At 38.2% G+C, this 26,924-nt stretch overlaps 1 protein-coding gene across 3 annotated transcripts; it reads right to left on the minus strand.

Annotated features, from left to right (window-relative positions):
* Positions 1-7,629: 7,629 nt before the first annotated feature.
* On the minus strand, positions 7,630-23,666 carry alpl (alkaline phosphatase, biomineralization associated). Of its 3 annotated transcripts, none has more exons than XM_022220018.2 (12): positions 23,500-23,666; positions 20,347-20,503; positions 19,253-19,372; positions 17,816-17,931; positions 15,526-15,700; positions 14,089-14,264; positions 12,467-12,607; positions 12,280-12,349; positions 12,011-12,145; positions 9,289-9,480; positions 9,052-9,171; positions 7,630-8,519 (listed from the first exon to the last, which is right to left on the minus strand). In XM_022220018.2, exons 2-12 carry the CDS (start codon positions 20,465-20,467, stop codon positions 8,254-8,256), a joined length of 1,632 nt encoding a protein of 543 aa, XP_022075710.1. In that variant the 5' UTR covers positions 20,468-20,503; positions 23,500-23,666; the 3' UTR covers positions 7,630-8,253. The 3 variants fall into 3 exon arrangements, with proteins under 3 accessions (XP_022075710.1, XP_051803776.1, XP_022075711.1); XM_051947816.1 differs by having other exon boundaries at positions 23,566-23,650; XM_022220019.2 differs by lacking the exon at positions 23,500-23,666 and adding an exon at positions 22,428-22,705.
* Positions 23,667-26,924: the final 3,258 nt, after the last annotated feature.

The raw sequence follows: 26,924 nt of genomic DNA on the forward strand, positions 1-26,924 counted from the left end.
AATAAATCAGATTCTGGATCATGGTCCATTTTATTAAATGCACTGAACTGAACTTGATCACCAAAGGCAGGGTCATCAGCTTCATTTTTGCCCAGAGAAAGATCTCTGTTTTGAAAAGGGGAGAATTAGCATCTTCTTGCAGCCTCACTGCTCCTTTTATACAGCAGCCCTGTAGCTGTCAGCCTCGCCTTGCTTTCTTAGTTTGATCTGTCTGAGCCTCTGAATCCCAACCTTTTTTTTAATTATTCAGCCATGCCCACAGCGAATCAAAGGTCTGGAGATCATGACACAGATTGTAGAAAGAGTCCCTGATACAGAGATGGAGAGATTGACTGATACAAAACATCATAACTCAAAGTAAAAGTGACCATATCAAAAGCGAGAGGCAGATAGAGAACAGAGGGGTGAAATGGAAAGCATCGAGCTGTCACAGCACTCTACTCAGAGTGATTGAGGTGAAGTCTTTGGTGAACGATTTCATGTCAGTCGTTTCGGGGGAGTGACACTTTGATGACACAGTCAGAACTTCTCAGAATGAATCAAGATCTATATCTATAGCAGAACAGTTTCAGTTTTTCCATTACGTCCAGGCTCGCAATGAAATCTCTGAGACTTTATGTAAGCAGTTTTTTTTCCCTTCATGATTAAACGGAAGTTTGGCAAGGACAGAGATCGCACTAGTATCTGAGATGGATCATCTTCATATTCATAAAAATAACATGAACAAAATGTAGCTTCTTAGATTTAACGAATAAATTACAAATATTTTGTTTTCATATGACTTTATAATGCACACTCTATGTTAGATGACAGTTTATTTCAACCTCTTTTTTGAATGTAGATTACAGTTCAGGATTAAAAGAACATTACACTGTACGTATTGGGTATGCTTTACATTTTTGCAAACCATTTTCAACGCAGTCTGCACAGTCCATACAGGTTTCTCTAACTGTCCCAGAAACATATATACGTATGTATTTTTTTGTTCTATAAAACTTGCACAATTTAATCAGGTGGACACTTAATTTATTTAAATTGAAGATGCATTGCTCTGTTGCACTGCATTTGTTGAAATCCCTTACTATCAATCGTTTGATTGTAGCCAGTGATTGCATAGCTTGATAATCACAGTGAATCGTATTTTGTTGCCTTTCACTCATTGAAAGGAGTGGATACAAGCTGTATAAACAACATATTACCATTTAGAAAAGTGTTTTCTGCAAATTCAACAAATATTACACAACATTAGCATCCACTTTATGTTGAGTTTTGTGAACCTGGGGAATGTATGTTGGTGCATGAACTCGGATGACAATAAAACTGCGGGCCATAAAAGCAAACCAAGGAGCTGGAAGAACATCATATGCTTTGTTAAGCTCAGGGACACTGCAGAGTCAGGTGATTATTCTCAGAGGTTTCATTTCACTCTAGTGAGCCAGTTGTAGAGGTACCGTGTTTGTCAACAGAAAAACACTGATTCTGAGCCTTAATATTATATACATTTAGCAAAGAAATGTGTGGATTTAAGAGTTATACACCAATCAGGCATAACATTATGTTGTGTTGATCCTCTTATGTTGTTAAAAATGCTCTAAACCACTGGGTTGGACCAGAGGACCTCTCAGGCGGTCCTATGGGGTCTGGACCAGGACGTTGGCAGTGGAGCCTTTGGTTACTCTGGGTTGTGCAGTGGGGTCTTTGGGAATCAAATGTGTTCTGTTGCATCCTGTTGATGACTGACTTCTCTCATCACACCATGAACTGCCATCTTCAGAAGTTCTTTGACGGCTCTGCCATCATTGGCCTCATCATTGATGGACACGAGAAGGAGTACAGAGCACTCAGCCGTGACTTTATGGACTGCATCGAGATCAATGTGGTGAAAGCCAAGGAACTGGTGATGGATTTTTGCAGGAACAGACACATTTCTGCTTTACCAGTGAACATCGAGGGAATGGACATTGAGATTGAGGACTTTTACAAGTACCCGAGTGTTCGTTTGAACAAGAAACTGGACTGGACTGTTATCACCAATGCACTCTCCAAGACAGGTCAGAACAGATTCCACCTGCGCAGGAAACCGAGGTCCTTTGGTGTTTAGGAAGCACTTCTGAGGACCTTTTATGACTGTGGTGGCATCAGTCATCTTTGATGGAGTGGTCTGCTGGAGCGCCAGCATCACGGCTGGGTCATTCCAGAATTGGAGGATTTAGGCATCCGAACCTTTGAAAAATCAACCCTTTATTTTATCATTTTCTGTCATGTATTTAAGAAAACCAGGTAGTAAGCCATCAAATAATGTGATTCGTCCAGCTCAAGCATTAAAGTTACACTTTTTAGGAAATGTTTTATTTGATGTGCACCATGCATAGTGCAACCCTGTTATGAATACTCAGGAACCTGAAAAAAATATAATTTTTTCAAAAATGTTTAATAAATCCTTTACCATTAAGTAAAGAAGGCCACATTCACATTGGATAATCATTTAATTTCAGTTAAGACTTGACCTCTATTAATTTAAGCAACTTTTGAACTCTGGCATGCCCAACTTTTCAATATTTGCATGTTTTTTTGTTTGTTTTTTGTATTAAATTGCAAATATTTGCTCAAATCCATTACATTTCTGTAGAAATTAATTAAAACATTTTAAAATGTCTGTTGTAAATAATCTTAACACGAACATTAAAGAGTTGAGTTCATGTTCAGTTGATAATCTCATCCAGGTGGTTATTACAACATTGACATACTTTTGCTACCTGGTGGTAATAAAAGAAACAAATAGTAATTTATATTCCAGAAAACATAGTAATAGATTTAAATAAGACAAGTAAATTATGCTAAATTATACAGACGCATTTCATTTTACTATAGATAATTGGTTGTTCCTTATGAGTTGTCTGAAGGAAATGCAACCCTGTTACTCTAATTACAGTAATGGGGTTGCAAGTAACAGGGCTGCGAATCAATGCTAATGTTAGCTTTTTTTCAGGAATAGATGCTAGCTGAGGAATATAACATTACTGTTAGCATCAAGGACAGACTTAGTTATATTAATAAATAAAGAAAACTTTTAATTAATTATTTCTTATTATGATCATATGAGTAACAGGGTTGCGTTGGTGAGAGTGACACACTCAGTGAAGGCTTAAAAGATTGGCAAAATATGAAAGATAGAAGAGAGAACTTACCTTTGGTCTGCCCATAGTGTCAGTATATGACTTGATGATGTCACTTCCTCTGTGTCAGGTGACTCAATGTTTTTCTTCTTCTTCTGCCATTCTAAATAGGTTTCGGTAACAGGGTTGCGCGCATGTTGTGGGACACAACTTCAATGCATCATTACTATTATTTAAAATATGTTGATGATGAAATTAATTGTTTTAACGATTACAAGAGACACATATCAACAATATCATACAAAAAAAGGGTATTTAAAGGGTTTTTTTAATGGTTATTTTTGATGTGGAAGTTTGTCATCAAGAAGGTGGGACAAAAGAAAAATATCATTTTGGGGGTGCTTGACATCTATTTGGTATTTTGAACAATATTTTGGAACACATTTTCCTACAGCTATAATTTACACAACAAGTGGATGAGTTAGTGTTTTGTGCTTAGATTATTTGAAATTTTAGGGGTGGGACAGCAAATGTCCTCCAATTCTGGAATGTCCCGGCTACAGACAGGAAGAGACTGAACAAATTGGTTTAGAAAATCAGCTCTGTCCGGAGCTGTCCCCTTGACCCTTTGGAGGTGCTGGGAGACAGGAACATGATGACAAAGCTTTGTCTATCATTGAGGACACTTCCCACCACCTGCAGGAAATACTACCAACACTGGGCATCTCCTTCAGTGACCAACTGTTTCACCTGGGGTGTCTAAAGGAGAGATACCGTAGGTCTTTCCTTCCTGCTGCAGTCAGACTGTTCAATCAAGCCTGCTCCCAGTAGTTCAGCTCACCCACTAACTGTGCAATAAAAATGTAAATGAGACACTATGTGCAATTTCACAAAATTTTTCTCTACAAACATTTATATGTCTCTCAAAGGAGAAAGTATTTATGTGTGTGCTGTTGTTTTCTTTTTACTGTTTTTTGTCTATCTGCTGCTTAAACACAATACAAAATCTATCTATCTATCTATCTATCTATCTATCTATCTATCTATCTATCTATCTATCTATCTATCTATCTATCTATCTATCTATCTATCTATCTGAACGGGGTCTTGGAAGTTTGGAGGTCAAATCAACATCATGTTCCTGATTGTTTGATGTTTTTGTGATGTAGTGGGGTGTATTTTCCAGTGGGGGTAGGTCAGTGACATTTAGGATTTCCATTTGCATGAGGAAGTGTGCTTGTTCTGGGACAATGTTTTTTTTTTTTGGGTGTCTAAGTCTCATCAGCATGGATGCCAAAATCCAAGGTTTTCCAGCAGAACACCACATAGTGCCAATATAATCACTGTTAGTGACTTCACCTGTCAGTGGTTTTTAGGTTGTGATTGATCGGTGTTTGTTGTCACTTTTTTATTTTGCTTTTTATTGAATAGATCAGGTACACCAGTTGGCTGACCTGCTAGCTTTCTCTTTCTTGATCTTACATACACACGTGGACAAAATTGTTGGTACCCCTCAGTTAATGAAGGAAAAACCCACAATTCTCACTGAAATCACTTGAAACTCACAAAAGTAACAATAAATAAAAATTTATTGAAAATTAAATAATGAAAAACAGCCATTACTTTTGAATTGTTGATTAACATAATTATTTAAAAAAACAAACTAATGAAACAGGCCTGGACAAAAATGATGGTACCTCTATAAAAGATTGAAAACTATTTGACCAGAGTGACATGATTAACTCAGGTGTGTCATTTAATTGACATCACAGGTGTTTCCAAACTCATAATCAGTCAGTCTGCCTATTTAAAGGGAGACAAGTAGTCACCCTGCTGTTTGGTGAAAAGGTGTGTACCACACTGAACATGGACAACAGAAAGCGAAGGAGAGAATTGTCCCAGGACATCCAAAAAAAAATGATAGACAAACATCTTAAAGGTAAAGGCTATAAGACCATCTCTAAACAGCTTGAAGTTCCTGTGACAACAGTGGCTCATATTATTCAGAAGTTCAAGACCCACGGGACAGTAGCCAACCTCCCTGGACGTGGCCGCAAGAGGAAAATTGATGACAAATTGAAGAGACGGATCGTTGGAATTGTATCCAAAGAGCCCAGAGCAACCTCCAAAGAAATTAAAGGTGAACTCCAAGGCCAAGGTACATCAGTGTCAGATCGCACCATTCGTCGTTGTTTGAGCCAAAGTGGACTTCATGGGAGACGACCAAGGAGGACACCACTGCTGAAAAAAACTCATAAAAAAGCGAGAGTGGAATTTGCAAAAATGCATGTTGACAAGCCACAAAGCTTCTGGGAGAATGTCCTTTGGACAGATGAGACCAAACTGGAGCTTTTTGGTAAGGCACATCAACTCTATGTTCATAGACTCAAAAACCAAGCATACGAAGAAAAGAACACTGTCCCTACGGGGAAACATGGAGGAGGCTCAGTAATGTTTTGGGGCTGCTTTGCTGCATCTGGCACAGGGTGTCTTGAAAGTGTGCAAGGTACGATGAAATCTGAAGACTATCAAGGCATTCTGGAGAGAAATGTGCTGCCGAGTGTCAGAAAGCTTGGTCTCAGTCGCAGGTCATGGGTCTTCCAACAGGACAACGATCCAAAACACACAGCCAAAAACACCCAAGAATGGCTGAGAGAGAAAAGTGTTGGACTATTCTAAAGTGGCCTTCTATGAGCCCAGATCTGAATCCCATTGAACATATGTGGAAGGAGCTGAAACATGCCATTTGGAGAAGACACCCATCAAACCTGAGACAACTGGAGCTGTTTGCTCATGAGGAGTGGGCCAAAATACCTGTTGACAGCTGCAGAACGCTCATTGACAAATACAGAAATCATTTAATTGCAGTGATTGCCTCAAAAGGTTGTGCAACAAAATATTAAGTTATGGGTACCATCATTTTTGTCCAGCCCTATTTCATTAGTTTGTTTTTTTAAATAATTATGTTAATCAACAATTCAAAAGTGATGGTTGATTTTGATCATTTAATTTTCAATAAATTTTTATTTATTGTTACTTTTGTGAGTTTCAAGTGATTTCAGTGAGAATTGTGGGTTTTTCCTTCTTTAACTGAGGGGTACCAACAATTTTGTCCACGTGTGTACTAACCTCTTACTGGTCAGTTATTTATACAAATCCTGGTGAAATCAGGCAAAACATTAGACTTTTAAACCAGTCAACAAACTGGGTATGTGGGCAGTGATTCACATGTTTCTAATTGACTCAGAATTGTGGAGAAAGTTACTTCTGATTTTTTTAAAGACATCAGGATAGTTTGCAAAATGTTTCAGAGAGAAGACAAGAAGAATGCTAAAATCTGCAAACCACTGGTCAGGAAAATGTAAACTGATTGACACTAACAGTGGACGACGTGCGCATGTTGGTTGGATAAAAGGCAGTATGGGGAGCCAATTGACATAGAAAATTATGGTGCTACTGGTGGTGTTACAGCTTTAAACATGGCTTTGTGTTATGAAACTGTGACTTGTCTGAGAAAATTGCATGTCTGGTGAGGCCACCTGAAGTGTTTCTGTAGCATATCCAGCTGAGACACGAGAGTGGCTTCAGGGGAAACGACTGCACACCTCGTTGTTGATGGATTGAGGCAAGTATTTGGAAATGGTGTCACCATATGTTTTGTCATTTAGAAAGCAGAAGATTTCATTATTCTGTAAATACAAGAAGCACTGTAAGCCATATACATATATGTGAGAGTCAGAGAAAGTCGGGGGTTGAAAGCCTACATGAATATTCATGACTCAATCTGATACCCATCGCTATCCATCTCTAAATATAGAACACAAAAGATAAAGCAGGATTACAGAAAAACGATTTGTGCTTGCCAAGAGGAAAAGAAGAAAATCCTAATCAGCAAAGCAAGTTTACATAAGGGCATGAAGTGGCCCCGAGGCCCTCAAGCAGCCATTAGGAGTGCTGGTGTTGAGACTGTAGGGGAGTGACAACATGAGGACTTTATTTCATACCCACTAAAGCTACACCTCCCTTTTCATGCTTCAGCCACGAGTCCTGTTTTCCCATTGACCACATGATGCCGAGGAATGAAAGGCTTCAGTCTGTTCACATTCCATGCGAGCCACAACAGGGCAAAAGGAGAGAGGATGTTCACTGACATGGGGTTTCTGTGTGCAAGTGTGACGAAGTACAAATTTGTCATATTTTTCACGAAGAATAACTATAAACCTGTGCATGAGAGTTTCTATTTTGTGCTGAAATCTTCCATGTAATAAAACTGGTGCTTCCTCTCAGCTTTGAGTCTTTAACTGGTCTCATATGTCCAGGCTTCCTGTGATGTTTTGCTATCGAAAAACTCTCAAATATCAGTACATTTGACTTCAGTATTGTTCTTCAGATATTTAAAAACTCACTGCTTTGAAGTAATAAAAAATTTTATTGGGAGACTTATGTAAATTCTGATATAAATACAAATTTAAGGGACATTTTAACCATTAATGTTGCAATAAAACTGACAAGATTATCAGAAAACAGACACATTTCATTTATTAGTCAAGAGATTTTACAACTTGTTATTGGACACAACAATGGTAGGTGGGTTTTCTCACTGGTTTTTGCAAGTATGCACAAGCTGTATGACAAGAAATTTGATTGATTTGTCAATTATACATTCAGTTGCCTCTTGTTCAGCACAAAATTTGTTATTTCAGAATGTGTCGTTGCGAACACGCCATTATTATTTGAGTGACCTTTTGAAAGCTTGTGAGGTAGATTCTGTTAACTGCACATTTACAAGATGAAACAAATTCAAACATTTGCAAATTTAGTCTATCTATTTGAATCAAAAGGGTTTTACAATAAACATGAAGGTTGAACAGATCCTAAAAGCCTTAATAAAAAACTACTCAATAGACAAATAACAATTCTATCTTGGATTTTAGATGATATCTGCAATGCCATTTCTTCTATAAGTGCATCAGTGTGATTGATTATTTTGTTCACTAAAAAGTGTCCTAGCTGTGGTCCCGTAATCAAAATATTGTAGAGAAAATTTAGACAATTAAAAAACAACAACAAATTGAAATCTCAAAATGAAAGACTGTTTAAAACAAGGGTATTAACAGGATGAGGTATCTGGGGAAGGTCAGCACAGAAGTCGGGTGGCTGTGAGAATAGCTGCGATGCTGGAGAAGACTGGGCGTAGTCCGGCTGTCCCGCTGTATGCCAAACAGTGTTCTCTGTTCTGGCCGATGCAGGCTGCATATGCCATTACGTGGGGGATGTAGTTCTGCTCGTGAACCCCATGTAGCAGGTGGGCCAGGGGACCTTTAGCAAACACAGCCACATCCTCTCCACCATGAGTCTCCATGCTCAGAGGTACAGCTGCTTGGGCCTGGTAGTTGTTTTCCTCTGTGAGGAAGGAACACAGAGGAAAGTTGTAAAGATATTATTGTTTTTAGCTCCCGAGGGACTAAAGGAAAAATCACACCTTGAACAAGGTTAGTTATTTGTTTTCATCTCAGAAAAATTGCTCGGTCTGATACCATGCAAGTAGCTCACAACTCCATAACTGACATGGTAGAGAATGTTCTTTGATTTGATAAATGAAAAGGTCTTTTATATCTTTATATACAATTGTGCTCATAAGTTTACATACCCTTGCAGAATTAATTAATTAATTATTATATCATTAATCTATAATTATTAATTATTAAAATGTACTCCATTCTTTAATGAAAACATTAATGATCAGAGCAAATACAATTGCATGACAATAAATAGCTTTGTCTGACCACCAGCCCTAAATGAAAGAAAATGTTTCCATTAACAAACATATTTGCTAAAAAATAAAGGACAATATTTCACAAATTTGGCCAGGGTATGTAAACTTATGAGCACAACTGTATCCTGACACATTATAGTTTTTAAAAAATGCTCTTACGGTAGTCAATAGTAGAGACATTCTCTCTCGCGCCATTGACAATTTTGTAACCTGGTCCGTTTCCATATAAAATGGAGGTGAAGGGCTTCTGATCAATATCGCTCACCCAGGGGGCCAGACCTGTGAATGGAGACTGAGCATTATTATCCCAACAGAACCACACTGAAACCTTAACATGCAGCTCTACAAGTCATGCATACCACCAGAGGTATACAGTATGGAGTATCTATTACATACCAAATATCGTATTTCCCCTGACTGTGTAGCCTCCGAAGTTGAACACATGAGAATGGTCAGCAGTTACTATGGTCAGTGTGTCATGGATGCTGGTCAAGAGACCTGCCCGGCCGATAGCCCGATCCATCTCCACAGCTTCATATAGAGCCTGCTTGGCCTTGCCCTCATGATGTCCGTGGTCTATACGTCCTCCTGGTAGACGGGTAAACATTTCAGATGTTTTGGCTTTGGCATCCTTTAAACAAACTAGTTTATGAGACATCATTCTGCTCGAACACAAAAAATGCAAAACTGGTTGCGTTAAGAATGTTCACAGAGGGCTTGAGAGAAAAGTTCAAATTCTGTCTATCAGTGTGTAAAGTGATGAAGCTCCTCAGTTTTTCAGTTTCAGAAAACAGATGAAAACTGTCAAATTCATCCCCCACAGTGCTAGCATCGCAAAGGTGTGGGGGCAGAGGTTCCAGATGTTGTTAAATGATCTGACAAGAACTGGTTTCAAATACAATTGTGAACATAAACTTGTAAAGGCCATATATATCATGGCAGTCTTGAGTTTCCAATGACTTCTGAGACTCTTTTCCTTGATGGAATCACTGAAACGCATGTCTTTGTAACAAAAAACAGTCACACATTTTGGTTCTTTCATAGATTTCTTGTAGGCTCTTCTAGGAAAATGGCATACAGCAATGGTAATGTTTAGTTTAATGTCATGAGGCCATTTTTCAGTAATCATCCTTCTTCATTACTTAATTTACTTTACGTAAAGCACCAGTTCCACAGCACCAAAACAGCCACAGAGCGTAATACTGCCACCACCATGTAGTAGATATGGTGTTTCTGGATTTAAATGCTTCACCTGCTTTCCTACTAACATATTTCTTTTTGTTGTGGGAACAATGCCATTTCTTTGTTTCATCTGACCACGGAACTTTCCTCCTGACGGCCTTTATGTGTCCATGTGATCAGCAACAACCTTCAGTCTTGCCTAAAGGATCTGCTCCTGCAGGAAGGGCTTCTTTCTTGCATGACGGCATTTCAGTCCATGGTGATGTAAAACACATTTGACTGTGGACACTGATACTTGTGTTCCAGCAGCTTCTAATTTATTGCAGGCCTGCTTAGCTGACTCTTGGCCATCCTAAAAATGATCTCTCAGCAGGAGGTGATAGATTGTATTTTCATCCTGACCATGATGGTGACACAACTGTGTTTGCAAGCACTTTATATTTAAATATGATATATAAATCATAATGATGGAAGCAGTACAGTATGGTAGACTGGCCCCACATAAGCTGCCATCAATAAATGTCATAAGAAAAAAATCTTTCTAACACTGTCTGCTATATGTCAGTTTGTGTTGTTTTTAAATGTACATTTTGCATTCGCAACACTGATTTTCTTATCTCTCCTGCCTCTGAGTCTTGAATTGTATTTGTAAGCTGGCTAATATTTTTAATCACTATTCCATGTGAATGTTACTAAATGTGATGTGTTTGTTTTATTTTATTAACTTCTGCAAAATATATTTCTATGAAGGAAAAGCCAAATAAAAGGCTTGTATAAACTGCTGCTTTTGAAATAACTGTAAAAACCTGTGTCGCAATGAAATTAGGTGTTGTGTAGTGAATTGTTAAGAAAGGAAAGTTTTCTAATACCAAACCCTATTTGAAACGAATGGAGTATTTGGTGGTTTGCTAACATAGCTTGGAGAGATGTTGTTTCCATGGAAACACAACAGTCTGGTAGCCTGCCCGCCTTGTAGCCAGTATAAAAGAAAGCCAAGCAAGTCTGGCTGAAGGACAGTCTCACCAATTACATGCCGCACTGCTCTTTCTACCAACTGTCACTCATGTGTTCTCAATTTTATACTGCTATAACAACCCAAATAGGTCATAATTTCACAAAGGTAGAGTAGGAATCAAATGTTAAAAGCCCCTATAAGATTTTAAGAAATCAATCACCATTAACAGCTTCACACAAACTTAGGATCATTACAGTAATTCTATAATGATCCATGAACCACAGTTGTGCAAAATTTCTAGTAATCTATGCAAATTGGTGGAGAACTTTTTTTAGGCATAGGATCATTTCGGTCTTTTCTTCTTACAGGGCAGACAAGTGCTTTCCCAATTTTAAAAATAAACTTAATAATAGTGTATCTGAAGTAAAAAAAAATACACCACACACTGTACAACCTGATCTGAGCATCTAAAAAGCGTGCTCTACCTGATGAGTGGTGATGCCCAAATCATGTACAGTGATAGCTGGCCAAATAAAAATGCCTAAAGGGACAGTCACTGTCCAAATCTGCACAATGACTGAACACCTGAACTCTCTTTCAGTGAAAGTTCTCCCACTTCTTTATATATGGACATCACTTGACCACACAAAGCCTCACATTTCTGACAATGTAAACCAATTTAAAATACCAATACCAAGCAGCAATAGCTTCTACACTGAATTAACACTGCATACACAGCAAAATAAGTTTCTTACATTTTCTTTCAACCAGAGGAGAACGAAGTTGTTGCATTACAATATACCACACACTGTTTTCACCATAAGAGCCACACAGGCAAAATTCTCACAAGCTTTGGGTCATTTTTATTATTTAAAAAAAAGGGGGGGGGGGTTTGACTGACTCAGTACACCAGTATGACAAATCTTTGTGAAAACAGAAGACGATTGTGCAGTTCCACCAAAATAGAGACTATAAACTTACCCTCGACAAGGAGGTAAAATCCACTTGGATTCTTCCTCAGGATCTTGATGGCGATTTCCACCATCTCTGTCAGTGAAGGATCACTGTCAGTGTTCCTCTCCAAGTCATATGTCAAATCCCCAGGTTCAAAAAGACCTGGAATTACAGAAGGCACAATTCAAGGTGAAACAGGATATTACACACAGAAAATAAGCCTACAGCAAATGCAAACACGTATGGCTCTTCATTTACACTTTAATGAGCATTTTTATAATGACACTGAGACTCACCCAATAAGTAATCCACGTTGCTAGGGTTCAGGGATAAGAGCTGCTTCTTGTTCCACACATAATGACCCTTCTGCAAAAAATAATTATTATAAACATAATGTATTACACAGTGTGATTTGTAACACTTCGGTTGCTTTGAACTTCAAAATATGAAAATATAAATGTGTGTACAAGAGGAACAATGTACTTTATCTTTCATTCTGTCAGTCCACTCCTGCACCAGGTTTCTTCCGTCTTTCCGTGTACCGCTGTGCTTCAATATATTCGGGTATTCCACGTCCGACTTGTTCTTGGGGAACATATACTTCCTTCCTCCACCCAAAACCACCTGAAAAGCCACAGAATGAAAATCACAGTCTTAATCTCAGCTATTATAGGACCAAATAAAAATGGAAAGGTCAAAACTACAAACAGTAAATCACAGTCTGCATATAAATGTCCGTACTTATTTGTTTGCCGAACAAATGTCGAACTAAAAATTGGAGAATTTTCTTGTCCATACGAAACAGGGCAATCATTTTTGTAAGCAATTAATCAGACCAGAATTTCATCAATTAATCCATCCATCCATCCATTCTCTATACACCGCTTTATCCTCATTAGGGTCGCAGAGGGGCTGGAGTCTATCTCAGCTGACTTAGAGTGAAGGCAGGGGACACGTGGACAGGTCACCAGTCTATCACAGGACCACATATAGAGACAAACAATCACACTCACATTCCCATCTACAGACAGTTTAGAATCATCAGTTAACCTCAGCATGTTTTTGGACTTTTTGGGAGGAAGCGGAGTGCCCATAATAAACTCACTTAATGCACAGGGAGAACATGCAAACTCCATGCAGAAAGATCTCAGTTCCAGGCTGGGATGCAAACTGGCAATCTTCTAGCTTGTTTAGCCCATGAAATGTTAAAAAAAGGAGAAAAATGCTCATGCTCACGTCGAAAGTCATGTCATGAAGTTGCTGCTTGTGCCACCCAACCAAAACTCAACAAAACCTAAGATCAGCAGCCACAGTACCTGCCTGAGACCTGAGACTGTTCTTAAGCACAGTGGCACTCAGGTAAATGCTAACATACATGCAAATCTAAATTGTTCTGTTCAAATGTACAGGAATGTGAACACACCTCCCTTGTCAAATGAGTCATTAAATACGATTAACATCCCACAGCCATGCAAACAGGTATATGACGCTATAATTGGGAATTAAAATCTAGTGGAAGCATGAAAACATGATCCCACAGTGCTAACATGCTAATTTTGCCGCAGATACTCTACCTTTCAAAAGTTTAGGCTCACTCAAATGTCCTTATTTTTGAAAGTAAAGCTGTTTTTTTTCAATGAAGATAATATTAAATTAATCAGAAATACAGTCTAAACATTGTTCATGTGGTAAATGACTATTCTAGCTGGAAACAGCTGATTTTTAATGGAATATCTCCATAGGGGTACAGAGGAACATTTCCAGCAACCATCACTCCTGTGTTCTAATGCGACATTGTGTTAGCTAATGGTGTTGAAAGGCTAACTGATAGAAAACCCTTGTGCAATTATGATAGCACATGAATAAATGTGTGAGGTTTCATGGAAAACATGAAATTGTCTGGATGACTCCAAATTTTTGAACGATAGTGTATATATAGCATAAATTATGGATATTGCTCGTATGAAGATGCCACCAGATGCTACAGTATATTGCATAGTTCTATCTTGATTAGTTTCATCCTGTGATAGCATCTGTGATGTTAATTACTGAATGGAAATAAAGGAGTCTTAATCTGAATCTGAAGTTCAGAAATTTCAGCTCACATCAATATTGGGAATGTTTTCAAAGAGTTGTCTGGCGATGTCCTTGCAGCCGGCCTGCAGTGCTTCAGCTGGCATCTCACTGTCCGAGTACCATTCTCTGTCCACACTGTGGGCATAAGCAGCACTGGGAGTCGCATGGTTGACGCGCGTCGTAGTCACTATTCCCACTGCTTTGCCTGCAGCAGACACACAAAAGCAGCTGTTTGAATAAGGATGACGTTTTTGATTAAAGGACAGGTTCAGACATATTTTAAGTTACAACTTTTATTATGAAATTCTCTTTTGTGTTCTGTGTAGAGGTGCAGTAACACAAAGAACCTATCTGAGACATCACCTTTGTTTAAAACTGGAATGCACTGTTGGATGGAACAACAAGGATCACTGGACCGAACACTGTTTCTCTCCATACAAAAGGTGTGGAAAGTAAAATGTTAATGTTAAAGTCAACAGAGGAGGGTAAAAAAAAATCTAGATTCCCTTTGTATGTGCTTCGTGCAGGAAGCCGACCGCTGGCTGTAATGTTTCTTGAAGAATGAATGATTGGATTTCTTATAATCCCTGACCTCTGAACCCACACACATGCTCACACACATCCTGACCCTCAACCAGTCTTAACTTATCCCCCACTACTGCCCTCTGATAATCCATGGCACCATTTCACATCTGTCTTCCTTTCCATGATGCCTTTTATTGTTTTGTCTTTAAGGTTTGGCCTAGACAGCATGTGTTCCAACAGACTGCATAACATCCTGTAGAACATCCTGATGCATCCTTGAAGAGTTAAAGCACATTCTTTGAGAAAATCTGATGTCCTTCATCGGGATACAAAGATAGCCGTCTTTCAAGCTTTTGACCAAAACTGCTTATATGAGATATCACTTTCTGCCTGTATGGATACAACATTGAACTTAATATTGAATTGAACACAAACCCCAAGGGGAACTGCTTTTATACATACTAACTACGCAACAAATAACTTGAAAATCATAGTAATCAAGGACAGCAGACACATCAGGCTACAGAATGGCGATGCCCAGATGAAGAATTTTGTCTAAATGAGTAGTTACCTCCTATAACAAAAAGCAAATTTTTCGGTCAAGTAAATTTCTCTTGCAACTTGCTCTGAGGGTAACTTTGCTACAAAGCAGGAACAGCGAAAAAAAGCAATGAGCAGACTGAAAAAATAATCATGTATTTAGAGCGTCACTTTCAAGAGCGCTTCAAAGTCATTGCTTTAAGCAATCGAGATGCTTCGGTGAGTATTCCCACTTCACATTCACACAGCATTATAGACAGCTGTAATTTTGGTTCCCTCAGACGTGAAATGCAAGGAATTCTCTAATTTGACAACAACTGAAAATGACAATTCTGCATTCCTGTTCATTCCTTAACAATCTGTGAAAATGGTTTCTGTAAGTTTATTTAATGTTACTCTACCTGCGTCTTTAGCCCATCTGAGGATGGAGGTGACCTCGTTGCCCTCTGTGGTGTTACACTGGGAGCGGACAGCAGCCGCACTCACTCCCACTGTGCCTTCATTGGCCTTAACCCCACAGAGGAAAGCCGTGGCTGTGCCGGCGCTGTCGGGCACCTGTGCGTTGGTGTTGTACGTCTGCAGGGACACAAGCCATTAACATGTGGTCAGAACTGCTTCATTGTAAAATGCTTGTGATTGCTTCGTGTTTGTATGAAGACACTGGTTTAGGTATTAAGTTAACTAGACTGGAGCTACAACAATATGCCAAGAAATCTTGAATGGAATTCAAGGACAAGATTGCAACTATTCATATTGTGAACAAATCCCACCAAAAGAACACGACCAGTGAGTCATGAACTCTTAACGCTTTCCAATTTTCCTTTGCTTTCTTTGGCTCTTTGCACTCATACAGGTCATAGATAGCATTTGATGTTTTTGTTTTGCAGCAGCTGACATTGTGTCTCTTAGCAAATGGAACTCAAAGGAAGAGAAGTAGGGTATTTGTGAGGATTACTGCCACTCAATAATAATACACATTTGGTGCACCAGTGGACATTTGCGACTGTTGAAGTTGAAATGATTAGTCGATTTACAACTAATGGTATCAAATACTTTTCAAAAATTTACATGGACTTCTTCCAGCTTTAGAAATGTGAGGATTTGTCATTTTTATCTATTTTATATCGCTAAAAATAAATATCTTTATATTTTGGACTTCTTGCTGGACAAACCCAGCATGGAATACCACTTCAACCTGGTCTGTAGGAAACTGTGATGACTATTTACTATCTGCTATTTACTTTCTTTAAATAAATTGAACGATTAATCAATTAATTATTAGTTGCACCAGCGACAAGAAGAAACTAATAAATGATTGATTTCATATCAATTCTGTAGATTGTTTGTAGAATGTGAAAGTTCTTCTTCAGCTAAATTCCTTTTGCTTTCAGCAGGTTGTATTAGCTGGAACTGGGATTAATTAGGCTTATTTAAATATTTAGACATCTTGTTTAAATGTGAGCTTTTCCACACATACCCTGCATTTATACAGTAACATCATTTGCACTGTGTCAGACTTGTTCACTCTAAGCAAATCTCCTGCATCCTCTGAGTAATCCTAATAAATTCTGTTTGTCGTCAGGATTATGGCATTCTTCTTTGTTTAAGCAAGCGGCCAGATGTCTTTTTCCATACAATTAAATGAAGAGCAAGTCTCTGCGTTTGTTAATGTATCCTGACGTGACTAATTGAACAAATAAATAAACAGTGTGACTCATACCATGTGTTTTTCACAACAAGGCAGTTCTGTGATAGAGGGTTAGGGCTGAAAATGTATATTGGGCTTTTCTACATAAATAACACTCTTGAAATCAATTTATTATTCTGCCCAGGGAGGTGGACCCTCAGTGGAGCTATGTGACGATTGGCAATGATCTGTCTGTCTGTCTGTCTGTCAGCAACATTACTCAAAAACAGACCAACACATGTAGATGAAATTTTCAGGAAAAGGACCAATTGATTAGTTTTTGGCAGTATTACAGTCTGGATCCATAGATTTGATAAAGATTTCTGTGTCATTGCGAGATAGCAGAATGGCATCACTGTAACTATGACAAGTGAACATTACGTCAGCTGCCTGCCGACGATCACATGATTGTGATCCTACTACAAATCATTCATCACTTATTGGGACTTGTCCAGTTCACTAAATTGTGGGGGTGTTTCAGAGTCCCATCAATTCCCGCCGCCCGCTACATATTTAGTTCAGGTGATTCAGTATCTGTACATAATGTACTCATGGATAACACATGCCTGTGCTCAGCACAAGGTCATTTTGTTTGTGGGTACATCTATATTAAACGACCACATTCTATGGGGCCGTGATTTCTGCCACAAATTTTTTCATGATTTCAGCCGTTTTACAACTGAGCAGCCTTGGTGAATTTCTGCATTCTCTGAGTGCTTTTCCTGTTGTTGGATTTGTTGACATTAAGCAAAATGTGGTGTCATTAGACTTCTGGTTTAAGGGCATATAAGGTCATAGTTCCAGATGACTCATGAGGTATAACTAATCAAACTATTCTTTGATTTGTGACCTTGAGATCTTTTTATCAAATCTGTAACCTAACACACAGCCAGCATGACATGACCCACTGAATGACCTTGTTTACGGTCACAGGCCTTGTCAGGAAGCCATTAATGGCCACAGCCAGATCAATACATTGTGCTATACTGTAGTAGAAGCCAGACCTTGGCCAAAGATACGAAAGGGAACTTGTCCATCTCCAGCTGCGTCTCTTCTCCACTCTGTCCGTTCAGCTGACCCTTCAGTATCCGAGCGGCCGTCACAGTGGGAACACCCATCCCTAAACACCAGAAACAGGTTGAGTTTCTCTCAGCAGGAACACAAAGATCCTGCATGTATCAAACATCACCGTTTGTTTGTGCTCAGTTTGCAACATGTTTTTTTTTCTTTATTTTCAATGACATATTAGAACTCGAATACTGCTGCTAGGCAAAACATTTTCTGAGATACATATTTCTTCAAAAACTATAGAAAAAGTTGCAAATGAAGCACAAAACATTTTTTATCTGCGTCACAAGAAGAAAGAATCTTTTGCAGTTAATCTGTAACTAGCACATAGAGTTGAACTGTCTGTGACTTTTTGTTGTTTGGTTTTCCATAGATGTATGCATGACGCTGACAACAGTCACAGGGAATTGCTGAAAAACAATGTATTCTACGCTTTAGCTCAAAAGAATGATAGGATTCCTTTGTATGTCTGTAACCTGCTAAATCTAAGTAAATGTAATTTTTCTTTGCTTTGTACTGTTTTTTTTTCACCTCAACGCCTGAAATGAATTGTAAAATACTTCTACACAACAAGCAACTGTCATCTTTTGGTAAACCTCACTCTTCTTGAACTGTACGCAGGAGGGGAAACGTACTGTGGTCTACAGTAACTTTGAACCCAGGTCGAGATTGATCAATTACAGTCAAGATGAAATCTGCCTAACATATTTGAAGCTCTGCAACCTGAGACAAAGAGGGTCAAAAGAGGAAATGGTTTATTGCTCAGCTGAGTCTTATTACAGAATCCTGTAGTTCTCTTCTTGGTATAAAGTAAAGAGCACTTGGGAAACATTTCCAGTTTGACAGTCCCTGTTGTTTCCTACAAATGTTCTTTTAAATTGATAAGATGTCACCTGTTATTCTGTAACTAACATGACCGTGACAGCAGCAGTGTGCAAGAATGCCATGCAGGGCCTGTAGTGCAAACAGGGAGGGAGGGCAGAGGCCCGATGGAGGATAAAAGTTTTTTGTGTGACCAATGAGCAGCCCAGCACAAACAGAAGCCGGCTGATCTGATGGAAGCACAGTTGTTTTGTTCACTGCTAGTCATTCATCTCATGTTAGAAAACATTTGAAAAACCTCATTCATCCTCCACTGCATTCTTGGATCCTCAGTAATGTCAATCCAGCTTAAAATAAACAGCTTGGAATTAATCATATCTGTCAAGGTGGTCAAAGCTCTGCAATGACAGTTTGGGCCTTTAGCGATGAGCTTCCCAAAAATAAATCCTTTGCAGCCATTGTTTCTTTCTACCTTTACTTGCAAAGCATTTGTGAAACTTTTTAAATTTCTTGCAATAAATTAAGATGTGAAAAAAAATGTTGTGGCTTACCATCTCCAAGGAAGAAGATGAGATTCTTTGCTTTGTTTTTGTTAAGTTTTTGCAGCGTCAAAGCGTTCTTCAGGGTCCGCTGGGCCCATGTGTTCCAAAACTTGGGATCCTTCTCTTGTTCTGTGTATCGCAATAAACAAGTGCGGTTAGATTTGAACTGCAACACTCACACAACTTGTGACACACCTTGCTGGATAGTTTATAAAAATGGTCCCATTAGTTGGCATCAGCTCTGAAAAATTGAGTCCTACATTAGTACATTATAATATTGTACATGTTCCAGCCTGTTAATATTCGTGTTCTGCCTTTAATGAAAAGTCACCAGAGTGCTCGTTCAGACATGACACTGGTATGTTCAAATACTTTCTGATTAATGGAAAGGATTGTGCTTATGAAATATCTTATCTTACCTCGGTACACCCTTGTAACCACAACATGTACAAATGAGATGAAACATTTTGCTGATTCATTAGTCTACTGAAAATTTTTGATAACTGATTAATGTTTAAGAATTTCAAGAAAAAACACCCAAAATGTTGTGGTTTCACCCTCACAACTATGAACATTTGATGGTTACCATAGTGTCTCTTTGTAAATGAAATGTCATTACCACTTCTTCACATTAAAAAATACATTCAAGAATTTCACTGGAACATTTTTTCATAGTTTTAGGGGTCATGTTATTAATCTGGCAAATGAAAAACGACTTAGATTCATCTTGAAAATGCAGATTTACCTTCAGACCAAAGGCATAACTTCCAAGTTCTGCATATTTGACTTAGTTCACCTTTTCTTCAAAAACATGGTGACAAACGTTGTCACACAATGAATACAAAAACATCCCCTTGCAGGATGGACAGTTTTAGGATGGATATTTAAATAAGAAATTCCTGTTATTTTGTAGTTGGCACCATCAAACTGCAGCAAAAATATCCATGAAAACAGGAAACCTGTTTGGATACATAAACTTCCTTGAAGGATTCTAAATATTCTCCAACAAACTTGCAAATCTTCAGTGAGTGTCGGGCTCCTCCTGTCAAACTATAAATCACTCTTTTTTTTTGCGGCAAATGACTAACAACACAGTAACTTACCAGGGAATTGTGGTTTCCCCAAACTCCCCAAGAGCAGCCAGGAGCAGATGATGAGCAGAGCTGTCACCTTCATGTTGTCGTCTGTGTGCGGCTGATGCGTAATTCTAGACAGCCATAACATGCCACTTTGAGAAGCCTGTCTGCAGTCGTGTCGCAGCTACAAGAGAACAAGAACATGCACTAGTAATTAAGTATGTGTCATCTCGTCATACACTGACTCTGACAATATTGATTTAATATTTATTTACTCAAGCATGATTTGCTTGTTTCAAGCAAATAACACCTTTTTGCTCAAAATATCAAGTGGAGGTGGAAAGTTACAGGTACTGTGTAGAGAGAATGTGTACTTATATTGAACAGTGTTGGAGTAAAATACTGGTGAGCCTTGACTTTTAATGTCCAACTTGACAATGAACTTTCATCTTTTGCTTCTAAGTTCCCCCATAATAAAGAATCTTATCAAAGAGGGAAGCAGAAAAGCACTCAGAGAGCACAGTACGGTACTCTGCCAAGGCTGCTCAGTTGTTGTATGATTTCTGACAGCTGAAATCTTTAAAAACTTTGTGGATCCAGACTACAAGCCGCATCACTGCCAAAATCTAATCACTTGGTCCTTGTGTCGACAGACAGACAGACAGACAGACAGACAGCGATCGTCACATAACTCCGTCTCCTTGGTAGGGTAATAACAGTTAGCAGATCTTTGGTTTGGTTTGGTTTGACTGATTTTCAGATCCAATATTCAGCATTTTTGCAATTATTTAATTTCTGTTAAAATAAGGTTATATAAAAATGTCCTGCTTTGTCTCTGATGCAGCCACCTCTCTCTGTTTGCAGTCTGATCAGCAGCAGTAGCCAATCAACACTGAAAGACAAATGTTTAAAATTAATCTTTTTACTCCAACATGCGTAGCACCTAAATTTTGTGTTGGAAATTGTATACATCTAAATTGTGATACCAAGATTATAATTTTTACTCCAAATGTATGTCACTTCCAAATATCGATGACTGATCTTTACGATAGCTAATAATTGACATCAGTATCAACTCTGAAAAAATGTAATCAGTTGACTCCTGGCTAATACCAATCAAAAGTTGCCCACAAAATTAACAATTGGGCATCCATCTTTGAGTAAACAAGAATGTATATCATCAAATATCACAGATTCATGTCACATAATTAGTTTTAGTGGCTGCTTTGCATGCATGCTGCTGGTCTCATCATCATAAATATATTGTTTCGAAGACAAAAGAAAAGAGTAAATGCTAGATTACATGTTACCCTGGTTTGTCTAAGCTTTCTCAACAAACAGCAGGAGGAGGCAAAAAGCACAAGGAGAATACAGCTATCTGTTTACATGTCATCAACAAGGCATTAACAAAAGAAGTGTATTTCATTTGTTCACCTCATTTGTTTAAAAAATGGGACAGTTAGCCCCTGAACCTTTGGCAGTAGAAACAAAAGAAAAGCTGGGTAAAGTTAAGCTTGAGGTCTCACTGTGATTCTAAGTAGTCACAACAGGGACCCTTATAGGTCCTGGCCAGTCAGGATTTCAACTGTAATTATCCACAACCTCCTCCTTTCTTCCCCGTGCTTATGGTCAAGGTCATTTTAATGGGATTGAGCTCAATAGCAGTGAGAGGTTTAAGAGCCATAACAAAGCCGATTAACACCAAATGATTGACTGAACACATCCACACCCGAGCAAAGACCTCAACATAGTAATGATTTATCACAAAAATCAATAACATGTGCACTTACGCCAAAAGGGACCCGAATCTTTTTACACCCATAAGACCAGACCCTCTTAACGACAGCTATTAAGTACAGCCCTGAATGGATTAGTCATTCTACTTTGTTAAGCTCTGGCAATGAACTCCTTCTTTCCTACTAGCTCCAATATAATTCCAAACCGTTTACAGAGATAACATCATCATCACCTCCAAAATCTAGCTCAGACTGGAAACTGTGCCAGGGTTCAAATATGAAACAGGCAAGTTTCAACCAGTCAGGATATATAAAAGAAAACGCCAGAACCAACCAGGCAGAAGATAAATGTTAGAATAACAAGGCTAATACCAGAAGGCATTTCCTGGGATGCAGCAGGCAAAAACAGTAGCTGGCAACCCTAGAAGCGACCAGGTCCACCAACAGGCAGCGAACCAGCCAGTCTGCAGGTGAAGTAGCAGAGCAAAGCCACTACTGCCACCAGCAGCAGGCCAGTTAACACGGTGGTCAGTATCACATGAGATCCCACTTCAGTCATGGTGTCTCCAAGCATTATAATCTATCCAAAGTGGTTTCAGAAGAGGTGAAGGTTCCTCTCAGGCTCTCTTCCTGAGCAGCTACTGAAGCCCGAGGCAGGACACACAGCCACTTAAATGTGTCACTCAGGCAGGTAGCAGCTCCGAAGCGTGGATTAGACTTCTAATTAAGCTCAGGAAACAGACAGCTGACAGATAAAGGCTTCAAAATATTCCGTCTATGGCTGTGTGCTGTGCCTGGTTTTCAGACAGAGAAGATTATGTTATCTTCTCTGTCTCTGCACACCCTGCTTGGCAAAGACACTAAACACTATCGCCACTTTTAAATGGGCAACTTGTTTTCCTACTCACACCAGACTGCCTCATCCAACCTCTTGTATGCACACAGAATAACTAACATTTCAGCTGAACTGCACACACACATGGGCACACAATTGCACTTTACTGCAACCTACTATGTATTTAGGGGATTGGCCATAAATCCACTAAATGCACTTTTAACAATCTGAGTGGCTTTCTGGACTTTGCCAATAAAAAATCCTGTATTCATTTTTTATTTTTAAATGAATGAACTATGCTACTGAAGCCTACCAAGGACTTCGTGTTGGTGAAAAATTGGATAAAACTCAGCTATTCTTGGTGCAACAGTTGACAAACAACCTATTTTAAAAAATAATCAGAATGCATCAGTTCATGTTTACCGCAAAAAAAACAAAAACAAAAAAAAACTAATAGGAATATCCTATCAGATGAAAGAGGCACAAAAATGGTGGGAAAAAACACGCAGATTTCAGTGTACACTCCGGCAGCGTGGCTTCTCCTAAACCTGTTATGTGTGAGGAAAACAAAGCAGAAAAAAGAGAAAAGTTTATTCTAGTTTTACTCACTGCCGGTGTCTTTCCGGGGACAGAAATCTACGTCCAAGTGTGCGAGCAGTCCATTCAGTGCTTCACCTTGAAATGTGTGTCCTTGTTGCTGCTTTCACGGTCCTTTTTATGAGGCCACACTTGCTCGATCCGGCTTCTGGCTCTGAGAATAGCGGTCTGTATCCCACGGGGGGTGGGGGAGGAGTGGGGGTGAGACGGACGACATAACGATGCCCTGCTGCTGCTGCTGCTGTGGGAGAAGATGGACCGAGAGCTCCGCCTGCCTGACGACCCATGCGCTGCTTCAAGGACACCATGGGATAATTCAGTATCCACACTTCAGCAAATGATTACTTTAAAGGTCCTGCATTCTGACACACAAACATATACAGATTCTGTCAGTAAAATGTGTGACAGTTTACTTGCAGGATTTTTGATTCAGTTAGTGTTTTACTGGTACTGTCATTGTCTTATTACCAATTCATTATTGCCAGAGATCTAATGTTTTTGTTAATGTTTAATTAAGTTCAAGGGAAAGACAACAGCAACAAGAAAAAAGAAGAAAAAAGATGCAAAACAATGCAGAAAAAATATGTACATAAATACAAATAATAAAGCAAAATTAATATAAAAATCCTGGATAAGGACTAAAACCATTCATGGGTCATTCTAGAATTGGAGGACATTTTACATCCCACCCGTCAAATTTAAAATAATCCATGCACAAAATACTAAAACATGAAATTGTTGTTTAAATATACTTATCCTGAGATCAAATCTAAAAAAAATAAAAAATAAAAACTAGGAGAAAAGACTGTTTGAAAATATTTTTAAAGTACCAATGAAGTCTTGAGGTTCCCCCTAGAATGCCATTTTTCTCTAGTCCCACCCCCTCTGACCACCAAGTTGAATCTCAAATAAAGCAATTAAAATGAAATTTAAATCTCCTTTTTTGATATTAATTATTTCATTGTGTGTCAACATGAACACAACCCTGTTAGCATAACCTTTGTAGTTGGTAGAATTAGAAGAAAACAGTGGATTACACGACACGCTGGAATTAGCATCAACAAACAGTTTTCCAAAAGAATGGGTAGAGCAAAGCTATGTTCCCTCTTCTATTTTTCATATTTTCATAACACTGTCAGCCTTGATTGAATGTCTCACTCTACCTCATGCAACCTTGTTCTGCATATTTTCAGGATAAGACAAATTCTTTTTGCTTTTTAATTTAATTTTTCCATCAGTAGGTTCTTCCTCTTGGTCAGCAGTGATAAGCTAGCTAAATATCTAGCTTCTACTGCTGAGAAAAAGCTAACATTAGCAAGGATTAGCAACCCTGTTACAGTGATTAGAGTAGGGTTAGCAAACAACAAATAAAACATGGAATAGAGATTCTACCACTGATGTGTAAGCTAAGCTAATCAAGCCTTTGATCATTTATTATTAATGAAAAGAAGGCTTATTTTTTCCAAATTTTTGAAGGCCAAATGTCTTCCAATTCTACAATGACACATGACCAATTAACTACTGCAGAGATCTAATGTTTTTGACAAATGTTAGTTTTAAGGGAATTTAAGTTTTAACATTTAAGTTTAAGGGGAAAAAATAGGTGCAAAACAGTGCAGTAAAAAAATGAAAAGGAATACAAATGATTAAAACTAAATTCATAAAAAACTCCTGAATAAGGACCAAAACCATTCAGTTATCTCTGTTTTATAAGATTTTAAGTGCAAAATCTTTATTTGTAAGGTAAAACATCTGCGATCACATATAATCTGAATAAAAGTGCAATTTTCCTTTTTAACCCTCGCATGCATAAGTGGGTCAAAAATGACCCAGTGAAGTTGCTTTCTTGCATTATCTTTGTAATGAAAAATTTCATTTTCACTTCATTTTCCTGCTATTCCCCAAAAACATGTTTTTAAAAAAAAAAATATCATTCCATTTAAATTTTAAGTTACCTTTTATACTTTTTAAAGAAATTGTATTATTTGCATTACTACCACAAGATCTTTATCAATGATAATATCATACAAGAGGTGATGAAGTACACAAAAGAGCAAAAAAAAAAAAATGTCAAGAAAAGGAATGCTGACATTCTGCTATTGTTGTTCTGTGTAATATTCTTCTTTTGCAATTATCAAAATGTTCAAAATCTGTTACATAGTGAAAAATAAACATATTTCAAACATGAAATCATTCTTATGTGGACAAAAATACAACACAAACACTCATACAAATAAGTATTTTTAACTAAAATAACAAAATGAAAATACACTGATTCCTATATGGGTCATTTATGATCCACTTATGGAAAAGTGTAGAGTCCAATCACTCATGCATCTAAAGGTTGAATCAAGTAGAAAATTGGTGTATCAGATTATAAGTAATTGCACAAATTATTTATAGTGCTGCTAATTATAGAATATAATCTCATCAGTTGCCTCTATATTGGAATTTGATGTCAGTTGCAGGTCTACTTGTTCATGAAATATTATTTAATCTTAATTTTTGGTCTATTAAATCCTTAGACAGTTTAAATTTACTGCAGTAAGGGTAATCTACACTAGAACATGCATTTTTTTCTGCTAGATTTTTATATTTTCTGTTTGCATATCTACTGTACTTCTAAATATCTTGTCTGATTTTGTAAATGCACTGACAGGTTGGCTGTGTCATGTGCAGTGACAATAAAGGAATTCTATACTGTGCTGTGGTTTATTCTGGATGTTCCTGCTGTTTGCTGTGAGCTCCTTTGGATGTCGCTATAAGACCTGCTTCATCCACATTTCTGTTGGTTTTACCAGGTTTAGGTGAAGCTCAAGCACAGCATAACATCTCCAACTTAAGCCTTGTTTTCTGTGCTTTACTGATTTTTTTTCATGTTCTACGCTCCTTACATCTTTCCAACTCCATTAGCTAATTAGCCTAGAATTTACCAACCAAGCATCAAATAGCCCAAGCACATGAGTTTGGATGGGCTTTGCTCACTCTCCTATGGGCTATTTTAACCCACTAGTGTGTTTTAAAGCCCAATAGGATAGATTTTTTTTTTTATGTGTGTTGCCTGCCAACACATTTCGATTGCTTTTAAACCCAACATCACCCCGTGTTCTTCCAGAGTATTTAATGGTGTCTGCCTGGAAAATCAATATTTACAGAACAGGAGCAGATCCTCTAAGGCCAATCAAGAGCTTTCACTGAGCACATTGGAGCTTCTGCTTTTTTAACCCCAGCTTTGCTGGCGCTTCTTCTGAGAGGTTTGGTTTATCCTAAACTTATTTTACAGTTTATTTGGTATTCAAAGCGTTGGGAAAATGCTGGAACATAGCTAGCTAAGGTAGCAGCATGGTGGCTAACATGGACACAGGCAGCTAACGGTCAAATCCGAATTTGTCAAGTTGACGACTGTAGGCCTCGTCATTTATGTGAAGATTAAAGTA

The sequence above is a fragment of the Acanthochromis polyacanthus genome, chromosome 5 (genome assembly GCF_021347895.1).
Source record: "Acanthochromis polyacanthus isolate Apoly-LR-REF ecotype Palm Island chromosome 5, KAUST_Apoly_ChrSc, whole genome shotgun sequence".
Lineage (NCBI taxonomy): Eukaryota > Metazoa > Chordata > Actinopteri > Pomacentridae > Acanthochromis > Acanthochromis polyacanthus.